Genomic DNA, 12460 nt, shown 5'->3' with positions numbered 1-12460 from the left:
TCTCCTCCCCCTCCTCTATTTCCCTTTAGTATCAAATCAAATGTTATTTGTCAAATGCGCGGAATAGAACAGGTGTAGACCTTACAGTGAAATGCTTACTTACAAGCCCTTAACCAACAATGTAGTTTTAAGAAAAATAAGTGTTAAGTAAACAATAGATAAGTAAAAAATAAAAGCAGTAAAATAACAGTATCTCTCCTCCTCTATTTCCATTTGGTATTTTCCACATTCCCTTCGTTGTGTCTCCTCCATCACTTGAGGTCTTTGACAAACACCTTGGTGACACGGAAGCCCAGAAATGTCCTCTCTGGCTGCTCTTCATCCTCCTCCTCTTCCTCCCCGTCGTAGCCCACCTCCCCCTGCAGCCGGTAGCCCAGCTTCCTGAAGAAGGCCTCTCCTACTGCAGAGGGGTAGGGGACGTGGGCGTAGACCCTCCTGGCCCCCGTCTGCCTCTCCCTCTGTTCCAGACTCTGGACCAGCAGTCTGCCCAGGCCCTCCCGGCGGTACCAGCACCCCACCACCACCCTGCAGAACCTCCTCATCCCCAGACGACAGTCACCCTCCCTGGACACACAGCCCACGATCTCCCCCTCACAGTCCGCCACCCACACCTGCCCTGCTGCCTTCTCCCTCTCCACGTCTACGATCTCAGGAGACAAGTCTTTGTCCTTGTCCTCTTCCTTGGGTTTAGTCCTCCGTCTGGCCTTGCCCTTTAATGACAGATAATAATAAACTTTATTTGTGCAGCAACTCAGCCCAAAGCACTAAAAGTCAAAATCTCTAAAACACTGTAGTAAAACTGAGCAATGCATACATGTAACATCCACAACATACAGTACCTAAAGTCAAAGAAAAGGAGATGTACTATATGAAACCTACTTTTGCTGGCGGGGGTTTCCCACTGATCCTGCTATAGGGGTTGGGGAGGGTCTCGTCCTGCGCCCCTCGGTAACTGCTCCCCACATAGTCCCAGTAGGGCCGGCTGGTACCCAGCACCCCTGTGGAGCGTGGCATGGTGAACTTGAGGTAGACGATGAGCAGGAAGACAGGAATGATGAGGGCCAGGATGAAGGAGTGAAGGAAGCAGCGGAGGACAGAAGAGACGGTGGCCAGGAGTAGGAGGCAGACAGGACGAGTCAGGATGTGGAGGATCAGACGGTTTTCTGTGCCCTGACAACCCTCCTACAGAGAGAGAGAGGGAGGGGGAAGGAGAGAGAGAGAGAGACAGAGAGTGAGGGAGGGAGGGGGGGTTGGGGGGACAGAGATCAAAAGGTGAGTTTGAGTGATAACCATAAAATGCCTAATATACACTACCATTCAAAAGTTTGGGGTCACTTAGAAATGTCATTGTTTTCAAAAGAAAAGCAATGTTCTGTCCACAAAAAATAACAGCAAATTGATCAGAAATACAGTGTAGACATTGTTCATGTTGTAAATGGCTATTGTAGCTGGAAACGGCTGATTTTTAATGGAATATCTACATAGGCGTACAAAGGCCAATTATCAGCAACCATCAGTCCTGTGTTCCAATGGCATGTTGTGTTTGCTAATCCAAGTTTATCATTTTAAAAGGCTAATTGATCATTAGAAAACCCTTTTACAATTATGTTAGCACAGCTGAAAACTGCTGTGCTGATTAAAGAAGCAATAAAACTGCCTCCCCTCATTGTTCGGGCAGGTTTCGGCGTTCTTCGTCACCGGCTTACTAGCTGCTGCCGATCCATTTATCATCACTCCACTTGTCTTGTCTAATTAATCACACACACCTGATCCTTATCCCCAATTAGTCATTGTATAAGTGTTCCCTCTACTGCCTTGTCTGTGTGTGTGATTGTTTGTTGTGAGCTGTGTGTAGCTCGGTTGAGCTACCCTTACCTTATTGTTGCCAGGGTAGAATTTTCCCCTGTGCCTGAGTGTTGTTGTCGCATGCTTGCGCAACTGTTTATCGATGGAATAAACTCTTTGGATGCGTATTACTCTTCTGCGCCTGACTCCTATCACACGCATCACACAGCAATTGTGGGTTCGATTACAGGATCAAAATGGCCAGAAACAAAGAACTTTCTTCTGAAACTCGTCGGTCTACTCTTGTTCTGAGAAATGAAGGCTATTCCATGCGAGAAATTGCCAAGAAACAACGCTGTGTACTACTCCCTTCACAGAACAGCGCAAACTGGCTCTAACCAGAATAGAAAGAGGAGTGGGAGGCCCGGGTGCACAACTGAGCAAAACCATAAATACATTAGAGAGTCTAGTTTGAGAAACAGACGCTTCACAGGTCCTCAACTGGCAGCTTCATTAAATTGTAGGCAGAGTTGCAAAGAAAAAGCCATATCTCAGACTGGCCAATAAAAAGAAAAGATTAAGATGGGCAAAAGAACACAGACACTGGACTTTTCTTTGCAACTCTGCCTAGGTCAGCATCCCAGAGTCGTCTCTTCACTGTTGACGTTGAGACTGGTGTTTTGCGGATACAATTTAATGAAGCTGCCAGTTGAGGACATGTGAAGCATCTGTTTCTCAAACTAGACACTAATGTATTTGTGCTTTTGCTCAGTTGTGCACCCGGGCCTCCCACTCCTCTTTCTATTCTGGATAGAGCCAGTTTGCGCTGTTCTGTGAAGGGAGTAGTACACAGCGTTGTTTCTTGGCAATTTCTCGCATGGAATAGCCTTCATTTCTCAGAACAAGAATAAACTGACGAGTTTCAGAAGAAAGTTATTTGTTTCTGGCCATTTTGAGCCTGTAATCAAACCCACAATTGCTGATGCTCCAGATACAGAAGGCCAGTTTTATTGCTTCTTTAATCAGCACAACATTTTTCAGCTGTACTAACATAATTGCAAAAGGGTTTTCTAATGATCAATTAGCCTTTTAAAATGATAAACTTGGATTAGCAAACACAACGTGCCATTGGAACACAGGACTGATGGTTGCTGATAATGGGCCTCTGTACGCCTATGTAGATATTCCATTAAAAATCAGCCGTTTCCAGCTACGATAGCCATTTACAACATTAACAAGGTCTACACTGTATTTCTGATCAATGTGATGTTATTTTAATGGACAAAAAAAATGCTTTTCTTTCGAAAACAAGGACATTTCTAAGTGACCCCAAACTTTTGAACGGTAGTGTACATAAAAAAGGGTTCTCCAAAGGGTTTTCCTATGGAGACAGCCGAAGAACCCTTTTAGGTTCTAGATAGCACTTTTTATTCTAAGAGTGTAGAGACAGAGCATAACTCAGGCTTGCAGTGTGTGTGTGCATGCGTGCATAACTTTGAGGATAAAACACACACCTTGATGATAGCTTTGACAGTCTCGATGTCATCCTCCCTCATCCTCCTCATTACCACCTGATCTAGCTCCAGCTTTACCATGTCTGGACCTCACACATACCACACACACACCCCTCACACACCAACACACGCTGCAACACACACCTCATACACACATCACACACCGGTCTGCAAATATAGGAAAAATCTCATGGTCAAATAATATATTTGTACAGATACACCTTGTGGTTGAATTTTGCATATTTACATTCTGGTTACCATAGTAGCTAAATGGTATAAAATCGGTTTCAAGATGATGGGAATGTGGTGTGTTATATTTGGTCCAGGCTATTTTGGGATTGATGCCATGACTCAGGGGGAAAGCAATCCATCCCTGTAACACTGAATATATAGCCTACAAAGATACCAGGGTTGGGTTCAATTCGAATTGAAGGCAGTCAATTCAGGAAGTTTAAAAACTTTTGAAATAAATAGCTTCTACTTTTCAGTTTATTGAGAAGTTATTGAAAATAAATGCAATTTGTTTCAATTATTGGATTGTCATTTTTGTTGATTTCCTGAATTGACTGCCTTCAATTCGAATTTAGCCCAACCCTGACAGATACACATTGAAAACACATGAAATTATAGTCAGGGGGCAGACCCCTACGATATCCCCTTATCAGACACTATGTATGCCAGGATACAGTATGTAGCTACATTGTGCAACAAATTAACAGCATAACAATGTAACAACTGATGCATCACACTGGCGCAGGTTGATACAATGTGTCAATTGTGAGTGCAGTGGCGTTTCCTCCCAAAATCAAACTAAATGGGGGATTACTTGAGGGGGTCGGGAAGGGATTTGTCTATTGCATGGGCACACTGCTTCTACAAGGCTTATCAACAACAAACAACGAGGCTCATTTAGAACAATGTTGGGCTTCTATGTAAAATAAACGTAGTTTGGAAATCAGTAATATTAAAATTAAAAGGCAAATCAGAACACACAGTATTCATATATTTGAAGCCTTTTTTAAACCCATGGCCATGTTTTAAATAAATAAATATGTTTCAAATCCTTATATGGTGAGTGCAGAAGGGTTCTTCATGCGTAATGTCTAAATAAACGTCGAATCTTCTCGTTCAACCCAGCCGAAGCCACATAGCCTACCTTGCAAACTTGCAGCGTTGGACCACCGCCAAATGCAGGGAAACGGATTTATATACTCGCTGTGTATTTATTCCTTCAAACCGATTTTTCTTATGTTTGATTGAATGACTCGCAATACTTGCGTGGCCACCATTGCAAATGTAGTGTTACGTAGTTTTACGATCACATTTACTGTCATGAATGCTGTCTTTACGCCATTTGCGTAGCGAGTACCTGCACCGCAGAACATTTACTAACCTGCTACGTGAACGTGGTCAGCCGCACTCTACGCAGTGGAGAACCGCTATTTCCCATAATAAAGTGGAATTGTCAATTATTCTAAGCAGACCCTCTTCCTCTTTAGATAAAGTAACATATTTATATTAACGAAATTAGAAAGGTGAATTAATCAACATTCATTAGAACTTATTTGATTTGATTAACAACTTTATTAATAATGACTATTTCCTAGTATCAATATTTATAGTGAAACCGAGCCAATATCGCCATGTATTCATTCGCAAAAAAAACTCATAGGCATTTTATATCAACACTGTCAACATGACAGTATAATTGAAACTCATAAGTCATTAGTACTTTGTCGAGGTCCCTCTTTGATAACAGTCACTGAATTTAACTCGTTGTGTTTCTGGCACCTTGGTATTATTTCCTGTAGTACTTTCTATAGTCTCTTTCTGAATGACTCTCCTTTAGTTCAGTAGCTGGAAAAGGCCTCCACATCGAAAACACACACACACACACACACACTGCGCGCACGCATATGTACATTCATGTGTGCACACACATGCACACGCCTTCACACACATTTCCTGACAGTGGTTGTTTGGTTTAGGTTTAATTGAACTGAGAGTTAGGTGTAGGGCCATTCGTAGCTGTGTTTTCTCCTTCATTCGCTCCAGTCTCTATTTCAATGCATTCTGCTGAGTTCCTGTCTTTTTCAGGCCTCTCAGTTATTCCACTCCCTCCTTTTGCTTCACTCCTCTCTAAAGTTACTCCTCCTTCCCCTCCTCTGTCCATCCCCCCTTCTCTTAGACTGCTGGTGCTAACCTCAATTATGACGATCCCCTCTCCTCCCTCAAGCTGAAAGATGCCCTCCATTGGCCCCCTGCCCTCCCCTACTGCCCCCCCTGCCCCACTGTAACTGCCCCCTTCTCCCTCCCCTTCCCCCTCGATCAGGGATATCATCTGCACACTCTCTCCAGACCCCTGGCCCACCATCTTGTTCTCATTCCCCAGCTCAAACACCACCTCCTGCCCATTCAGAGGCATTAAGGCCTGGGGAGGCGGGCAGGAAAGTTCCAGGCTGTTGCTGGGGCCTTCTAGATAGCCACTGTCAGAAGTGGTCCGTTCCTCGCTCTGATGCTCTGTTTGGAAATGAAGCACAAAGGACTCTCCCTCTCCGCCATCCTCCCCTACTCGTCTTTCTCCTTCCCTCTCTCCTCCCCACTCCTGCAGCAGTGACACCAGACCTCTTTTCTCCTTCCCTCCCTCTCCCTCAGTTTCTCCCTCAGTCTCTCCCTCAGTCTGGAAACGCAGCACGTATGACTCCCCATCCCCCTCTCTGCCCATTCTTCCTTGCCCCCCCTCCCCGCACCTCTCCCCTTCAAACTGCAACACGTAGGACCGTCCTTCCTGTCCTATCTTTACCTCTTCCTTCTTCCCTCCTTCTTTCTGGAAGCAGAGGACATACTGTTCTCCTCTCATGTCCTGCTCAGTGGTATTGCCCAACTCTGGGGCGGTTTGGGGTTCCCCAACCCAGGCCACAGGGTCAGAGGGCAGGGAGGCTGGTGTAACCATGGTAACTGAGGCAACCTTTAGGGGTCCTGAGGTAACAGTTGCAGAGGTAAAGGAGGAGGGGGTAGAAACAGAGACAGAGGCCGTTGGTGGTGAGGAAGGACCTTGTGACTTGGCGGGTAGAGACGATGGCAATGATGATGTCATAGTGTTGGCAGCAATAACAGTAGCTGGAGTGACACTAATTACATTACAGCTAGACACAGGTACTACATCCCCCGACTGACTGACAGGGGCTGTTGTCATGGTGACAGAGGTGGTTGACGTAGCAACTGAGGTGGTCGTTTTCCGACCTACAGCAGCTTTGGGTTTCCGTCCTCTCCTGGTCCTGGCTGTCCGGTTACTTTTCCCTAATATGGGCTTGTTCAGCATAGAGTTCAGGGAGGGAGTTGTTGTCTTAGCAACGGGAGGGTTGTTTACGTTGTTGTTATTGGTGGTGATGATGAACCTGGGCTGCTGTTGTTGCTGGGATATGTTCTGAAAATGTTGCATCTGGGTTTGGGCAGGGCTTAGAACTGTCTGGACCAATGGGAGGCCCTGGGGATCCAGGGTGGGATGGGGATTGGTCGCTGTGGTGGGGACGAGAATCAGGCTGGGCTGGCTCCCATTGGTGGAGGGGCACTGTAGGAGGATATACTGTGTCTGGGGGGGAGGCGGAGGGGGAGGAGGGGGGGCGGGGGCAGACAGGGGGATGAGCTGAAGCCCATTGGCTGTCTGGATCATGAAGTAGTTCTGGGAGGTGTTGGGGGGAATGTCCAGCGTTGGCTGAGACACGATCAGAGACCCAGAGTTCCCTGTGGTCTCCAGGGTGATGGGGTTTAGTAAGGTGGTGGTGGTTGTCACCCCTCCACCCCCTTTACCTCCCCTGCCCCCCTCCTTACCCCCCACCCCAGCGTCCCCCGCCACAGCCCCGTTCCCATGAGTCCTCATGTGCCTCTGCAGGTAGGAGTGCATGACAAACTCCTTCCCACAAAAGGGACACTTGTAGTCCTTCCTGGAGGAGTGGGTTCTCAGGTGGAGCTGGAGATTGGAGGAGTGGGTGAAGCTCTTATGACACTGGGCACACTGGAAGGGCCGCTCGCCTGAGTGGGTGCGCTCGTGCTGTTGGAGAGAGAGGAGGGTAGGGAGGATGAAAGATAAAGGGAGAGGAGAAAGTGTGTGTGACAGAGAGATATATATATATAGAGAGATGGAGCGAAGGAGCCACTGTACACAATATCATAAGAATCCTAGCATCAGCCATAGCAGAGCTATCTGTGCTGACCTGTTTGAGGTTGGAAGTCTGTGAGAAGGACTTGGAGCAGATGGGGCAGATGTGAGGGCGCAGGCCAGAGTGGAGCTGACTGTGTCTCCTCAGACAGCTGGTGTTTTTGAAGGACTTGCCACACTCCTGGCACACGTAGGGCCGCTCGCCCGTGTGCTGGCGCAGGTGGTACTGGTAATGGGAGCTCCACTTGAAGGTGAGCGGGCAGTAGGGGCACTGGAACGCTCGCACACCTGTGTGCACCTGGAGAGGAGAGATGAGGGATCAGTCAGAAAATAAATGTTGACGGCCTCGATTCTTCTGAAAGTACAAGTACATTCAAAAGTTTGAACAAGAAAAGCAGGCCATAAACTGCTATAACGTAGCAGTGTCGCTGTTCACACCTTGTGACAAATGCCATAGCTTGCGTTTAGACAGGCAGCCAAATTCTGATATTTTTTTCACTAATTGGTCTTTTGACCAATCATATCAGATCTTGTCGCATCAGATATTTTTCAGGGCTGATCTGATTGGTCAAAAGACCAATTAGGGGAAAAAAATATCAGAATTGGGCTGCCTGTCTAAACGCAGCCTTAGCGAGCTAGAAATGGACTGATACGTCTTACCCTCTGGTGTATGGAGAGCAGTGAGGACCTCTTGAAGCTCTTGCCGCACTCTGTGCAGCGGTAGGGTCTCTCTCCTGTGTGGTCCCTCATGTGGTACCTCAGACCTGACGAGCCCTTGAAGGCCTTACCACACTCAGAGCAACGGTACGGCCTCTCTGTACCGTACCCACAGTGATGAGGAGAGGGAGAATGGTGAAGAATGTTATATATTTTTTTACACATGAATTATACAGGTCATTTCATGAGCAGCAGTAGGCTAGGCTCTGTTACTGTCAAGGTATCTCACTTTTTAAAGTATTTTCTATCAAAAAGCCAAAAGAAAAAGACTAACTCACCGTTGTTCCCCCCAGCAGTCTTACTAGCCGCTCCTCTCCTCTGGCCCTTGACCACTGCTCTGGTGGATGGCTTGGCCACCTCCCTGTCCCCCTCCTCTGTCACAGCCATCAGGCTGACGTGGATCTCCCCCTGGGTGTCCTGGTGTTTGTCCCCCTGCCTGGGGGAGGAGGGCAGGGGCAGGGACAGGGACAGGGACGGGGGGCAGACAATCTCTGCCTCAGCCTCGGCCAGGAGGCGCTGCTCGGGGGTGTGGGAGTGCTGGTGGGTGAGCAGGGAAGAGAGGAGGGTGAAGGAGCGGTCGCACGCAGAGCAGCTGAACTGGGAGCGAGACTGGGAGGGAGAGAGGGAGTGGACCTGGAGAGGGAGCAGAGGGAGAGAAGAAGATTTGGGAAGAGAGAGGGTCATCAAAACAGACTATTTATAGATCCGATAACGTCAGCTTTACTGACACCAAGGAGTAGATCAGTTCAGACTAATCGAAGTGTAGATTACATCACACATTCCAGTGTTCGAACTTGTAACATGGCTGGAGGGGCTTTCTATTAATGCATCCAATGGCAATGTCGGCGAAAGGCATACCGCCGGGAGCTGCATGTGGATTTGACAGTTCTCAAACAAAAGCAATGATATGCTATGCAATTGTCGGTTATCGCAGGTTAATGCTGAACTGATTGAATCTAGGCCCAAGTTAGACGAAGTAGAAACAGACTGGCATCCAGGACAGAGACCTTATGACATATGATTGCTACCTGTGCCAGGTGTCTGTTGAGCCCTCCGCTGGTCTTGAAGCTCTTCCCGCAGTAGGCACACTCTGTGCCCGCCCCCGCCCCCGTCCCTGGACCTGTGGTGTTACACCCTGTCTCCACGCTGTCTGTGGGGATCTGAGCCCCCACTGTGAAGCTCTGCAGCAGGTCAAACTGGGCCTGGGTAGTCCCCATATTCTGACATGGGACAAAATACTATTAGGCCAGAGTCATTGCACAACAACATCAACATCATGGCAGTCATATCAGCTGAGATATTGACCTAGAGAGTAGAGTAAGAAACCAAATATTGATCATGAATGGATGAATCTGGTGTGATCCTAAAACAGTGCCTTAGGGGTAACCTCCCCAGGCAGAGAGAGAGTCCCACTACTCACCCCTCCGTCCACTCCCCCGGTCAGTCCCAGTAGTTCAGCCGTAGTGTGTCCATTCTCTGCTGCTGCCGTCGTCTCCACCACCTCTTCAAAGTCAGCCAGCAGATGCCCCACCCCTCCCTCTCCCCCTGGCCCCTCACCCACCCCGCTGCCACCCTCCTCCCCGGGGCCCAGGTGCATGGCCTGGTGGTCCTCTAGCTCTGTCCGCGTGCTGAACGTCTGACTACAGCTGCCACAGCTGTACAGTAGCACGCTGGCGCCCGACTCCGTGCTCACGTGCACTTCTGTCCCGATGGCCCTGGATGTGCACACGCCCCCCTGGGTGGGGGTGAGGGTGAGATGGGGCAGGAGGGTCTGGTGACCTGACGATAGGAACACCTCCCCGACCCCCACCCCCACCATGGCCTCCTGGCTCACAAAGCCCATGTCCGTCAACATTTGTGATGTCACTTCCTCCCCCACTATCACTTCCCGTATCTCATCCCCCATGTTGCCTCCCCCTGTCTTCCCCCCCTTTCCTTCACCAGTGTGACTCTGAGAGTTCCGGTGCAGGGCCAGATTGGATGAGTGTGTGAAACTGCGTCCACACTCTCCACAGATGTAGGGCCTCTCTCCTGTGTGGATTCTCATGTGTTGTCTGAGGTTGGTGGACTGGGTAAAGGCCTTGGTACACACGGTGCACACGTAGGGCTTCAGGCCCAGGTGCACGTTCTTGTGTCTACGCAGGCTGCTGGAGTTCTTGAAGGCCTTGGGGCAGCTGTCGCAGGGGTAGGGGCACTCGCCCGTGTGCTGGCGCAGGTGGTACTGGTAGTGGGAGCTCCACTTGAAGGTGAGCGGGCAGTAGGGGCACTGGAAGGTCCGCAGGCCTGTATGGACACTACGATGGACCTGGAGACATGCACAAGTAGAGAGAGAGGAGGACATCCGTGACTGGTCCCTTAACCCCAAGAGGATCATTTTACTACTGTAACATTCAACTTTTTAAAGCAAAAAACCTTTGACAAATTTTTACCACAAAAAGGGGGAACCACTACTGCCCAGTGTTTCTCACCTGGAGCAGAGAGGAGCGTTTGAAGGCCTTGTCACAGTCGTCACACTTATAGGGCTTCTCCCCTGAATGAGACCTGCACAGAAAAAACAAACATGAAAACAGACAATCTACTGACCCTTCAACCGATCTACAGGACATCATATCGTCTACAGAAAGGCTTCATAGTTGTATTGATTATTCTATTCCACTAGTTTCCCACGGCCCTAAATAGGCTTCCATTATATTGCTCACATTTTTCACATTTCCCTCATTTGTATTATTGTGAGAGAACTAAACAGATGAAAACAGATGGAGACAAGGAGAAGAATACCCTTCATAAACTGAGATGCATGTTATAAGCTGCAAACATTTCTATTGCTAACTTTCACTGTGCCCGTCCCACTCTCCCTCCCCCCCTTCCCTGCAGTACCTCTGGTGGTAGAGGAGTGCGGAGGAGCCCTTGAAGGCCTTGGGGCAGAGGTTACAGCGGTAGGGCCTCTCGTTGTTGTGGCTGCGCTGGTGGTGTGCCAGCCTCGAAGACCACTTGAAGCTCTTGCCACAGTCCAGGCACTGGAACGGGTGCTCAGGGTGCTCCTGGAGATGGGGTGCGGACAGGACCGATGACGTCACCATCTCCACCCCTACCCCGGTCAGCACTATATCCTCACCCCCTTCCACCATCCCTTTCTCCCCATCCTCTTCTTCCCCCCTTTCCCTGTCCTCCTCCCCTTCTCCTGATCCCTGCAGCGAGGGGAAGGGAGAGCGGGAGGAGGACGATTGAGGGGGTAATAGTTCCGCTTGGACCACTAGAGTGGCCACTGAGTTTGCCATGTTGAGGCGACGCGATTAGAGAATAAAAGCTTGTATGTTTGGTATTAATGTAAGTGTGTGTATTAGTGTTGGTGGAGCTGTGTCTCTTCTTTCCCGGTTTCATTCATTGCTGGTGAAAAGGTTCCTTCTGCTTATGTGGCTGTGTTCCTCGGTGTGTGGAAACAACCGCTGAGCTGATGTAATTTGTGGTCTCCTTTCTTAAGAGTAGGACTGTGAAATAAAATAAAACACAAAGTATTGATCAATGTCCAAGGTCCAGGAACTAACACCAAAGCAACATCAACCATTGATCTCCATCTACAATTATTCAGACGTCTACAAATAATAAAGTCGGCCAAAAGACTGACCAGCATATCCCTTTAAATCCCACCTCCTCCCGATCCCTCCATCTCCTCTTCTTCTTTCTCCCCTCTCCCTCCTCGTCTTTCTGTTTATATCTGTCTGTCCCTGATGAACGTGTGCGAAAAAGAGGGGTTTCTCCAAGCTAAAATGCAGAAAAAAACGAATACACCTACTCTATGATGCTAACTCTAAGCAGAAAATGTTACAGCTGCCGCCTTCAATGCCTCCTCTGCAACTGGCCTGCGAATATATAAGCCTTCGTCCGTGCGGCATTCTTCGCTATATAATGTTTGATACGAATGGTGCATTAGTAATATTGCAACAATTACTCACCTAGTATCATTAACTCATGGTTAATGCTTTTGTTGATATTGTAAAAAGGGATTGAGACTTGCAGTGCTAGTCCATACAACCTTAACAATAAACCCGAGCACAAACTAACTAGCTAGCTAGCAGTCACCCCACCAGCTACCTCCTCCCAACAACGACGATCGCTATAGGCTGGGTCTAGCCCCGAATGCACCACTGCCATTGGGTAAGAGCTTCAACAGTCAAATCTTGTCTCTATATCTATTAAAAATATATATAATACTGTACTAATTTGTGATTTAGTACTTGAATTCACACATTATTTGAATGTTAAAACCCCCAATATAAAAAGGCTT

At 48.2% G+C, this 12460-nt stretch overlaps 2 protein-coding genes across 2 annotated transcripts; both read right to left on the bottom strand.

The window, feature by feature from the left end:
• Window positions 1–135: 135 nt before the first annotated feature.
• Window positions 136–4724, bottom strand: LOC121586237 (N-acetyltransferase 14-like). Its single transcript, XM_041902779.2, has 4 exons — window positions 4456–4724; window positions 3300–3467; window positions 880–1182; window positions 136–710 (listed from the first exon to the last, which is right to left on the bottom strand). The coding sequence occupies exons 2-4, from the start codon at window positions 3378–3380 to the stop codon at window positions 252–254; spliced, it is 843 nt and encodes a 280-aa protein (XP_041758713.1). The 5' UTR covers window positions 3381–3467; window positions 4456–4724; the 3' UTR covers window positions 136–251.
• Window positions 4725–5289: 565 nt separating this feature from the next.
• LOC121585389 lies at window positions 5290–12257 on the bottom strand. The gene is made up of 9 exons (XM_045213747.1): window positions 12129–12257; window positions 11053–11663; window positions 10644–10716; window positions 9596–10480; window positions 9204–9395; window positions 8454–8808; window positions 8119–8273; window positions 7514–7756; window positions 5290–7350 (listed from the first exon to the last, which is right to left on the bottom strand). Exons 2-9 carry the CDS (start codon window positions 11451–11453, stop codon window positions 5290–5292), a joined length of 4365 nt encoding a protein of 1454 aa, XP_045069682.1. The 5' UTR covers window positions 11454–11663; window positions 12129–12257.
• Window positions 12258–12460: the final 203 nt, after the last annotated feature.

The sequence above is a fragment of the Coregonus clupeaformis genome, unplaced genomic scaffold (assembly GCF_020615455.1).
Source record: "Coregonus clupeaformis isolate EN_2021a unplaced genomic scaffold, ASM2061545v1 scaf0148, whole genome shotgun sequence".
Taxonomy (NCBI): Eukaryota; Metazoa; Chordata; class Actinopteri; order Salmoniformes; family Salmonidae; genus Coregonus; species Coregonus clupeaformis.
The sequence above is the reverse complement of the archived record's forward strand: the minus strand, read 5'-3'. Positions and strand labels throughout refer to the sequence as shown.

Excerpts from the sequence above, each read along its gene's own strand:
- LOC121586237 (XM_041902779.2), bottom strand. The coding sequence starts at position 3,380 with ATGGTAAAGCTGGAGCTAGATCAGGTGGTAATGAGGAGGATGAGGGAG. Across the intron at positions 1,183-3,299 it reads CTGTCAAAGCTATCATCAAG|GAGGGTTGTCAGGGCACAGA; the intron begins GTGTGTGTTTTA and ends CTCTCTCTGTAG. Across the intron at positions 711-879 it reads GGAAACCCCCGCCAGCAAAA|GGCAAGGCCAGACGGAGGAC; the intron begins GTAGGTTTCATA and ends CTGTCATTAAAG.
- LOC121585389 (XM_045213747.1), bottom strand. The coding sequence starts at position 11,453 with ATGGCAAACTCAGTGGCCACTCTAGTGGTCCAAGCGGAACTATTACCC. Across the intron at positions 8,809-9,203 it reads TCAACAGACACCTGGCACAG|GTCCACTCCCTCTCTCCCTC; the intron begins GTAGCAATCATA and ends CTCCCTCTCCAG. Across the intron at positions 7,351-7,513 it reads AGACTTCCAACCTCAAACAG|CACGAGCGCACCCACTCAGG; the intron begins GTCAGCACAGAT and ends TCTCTCCAACAG.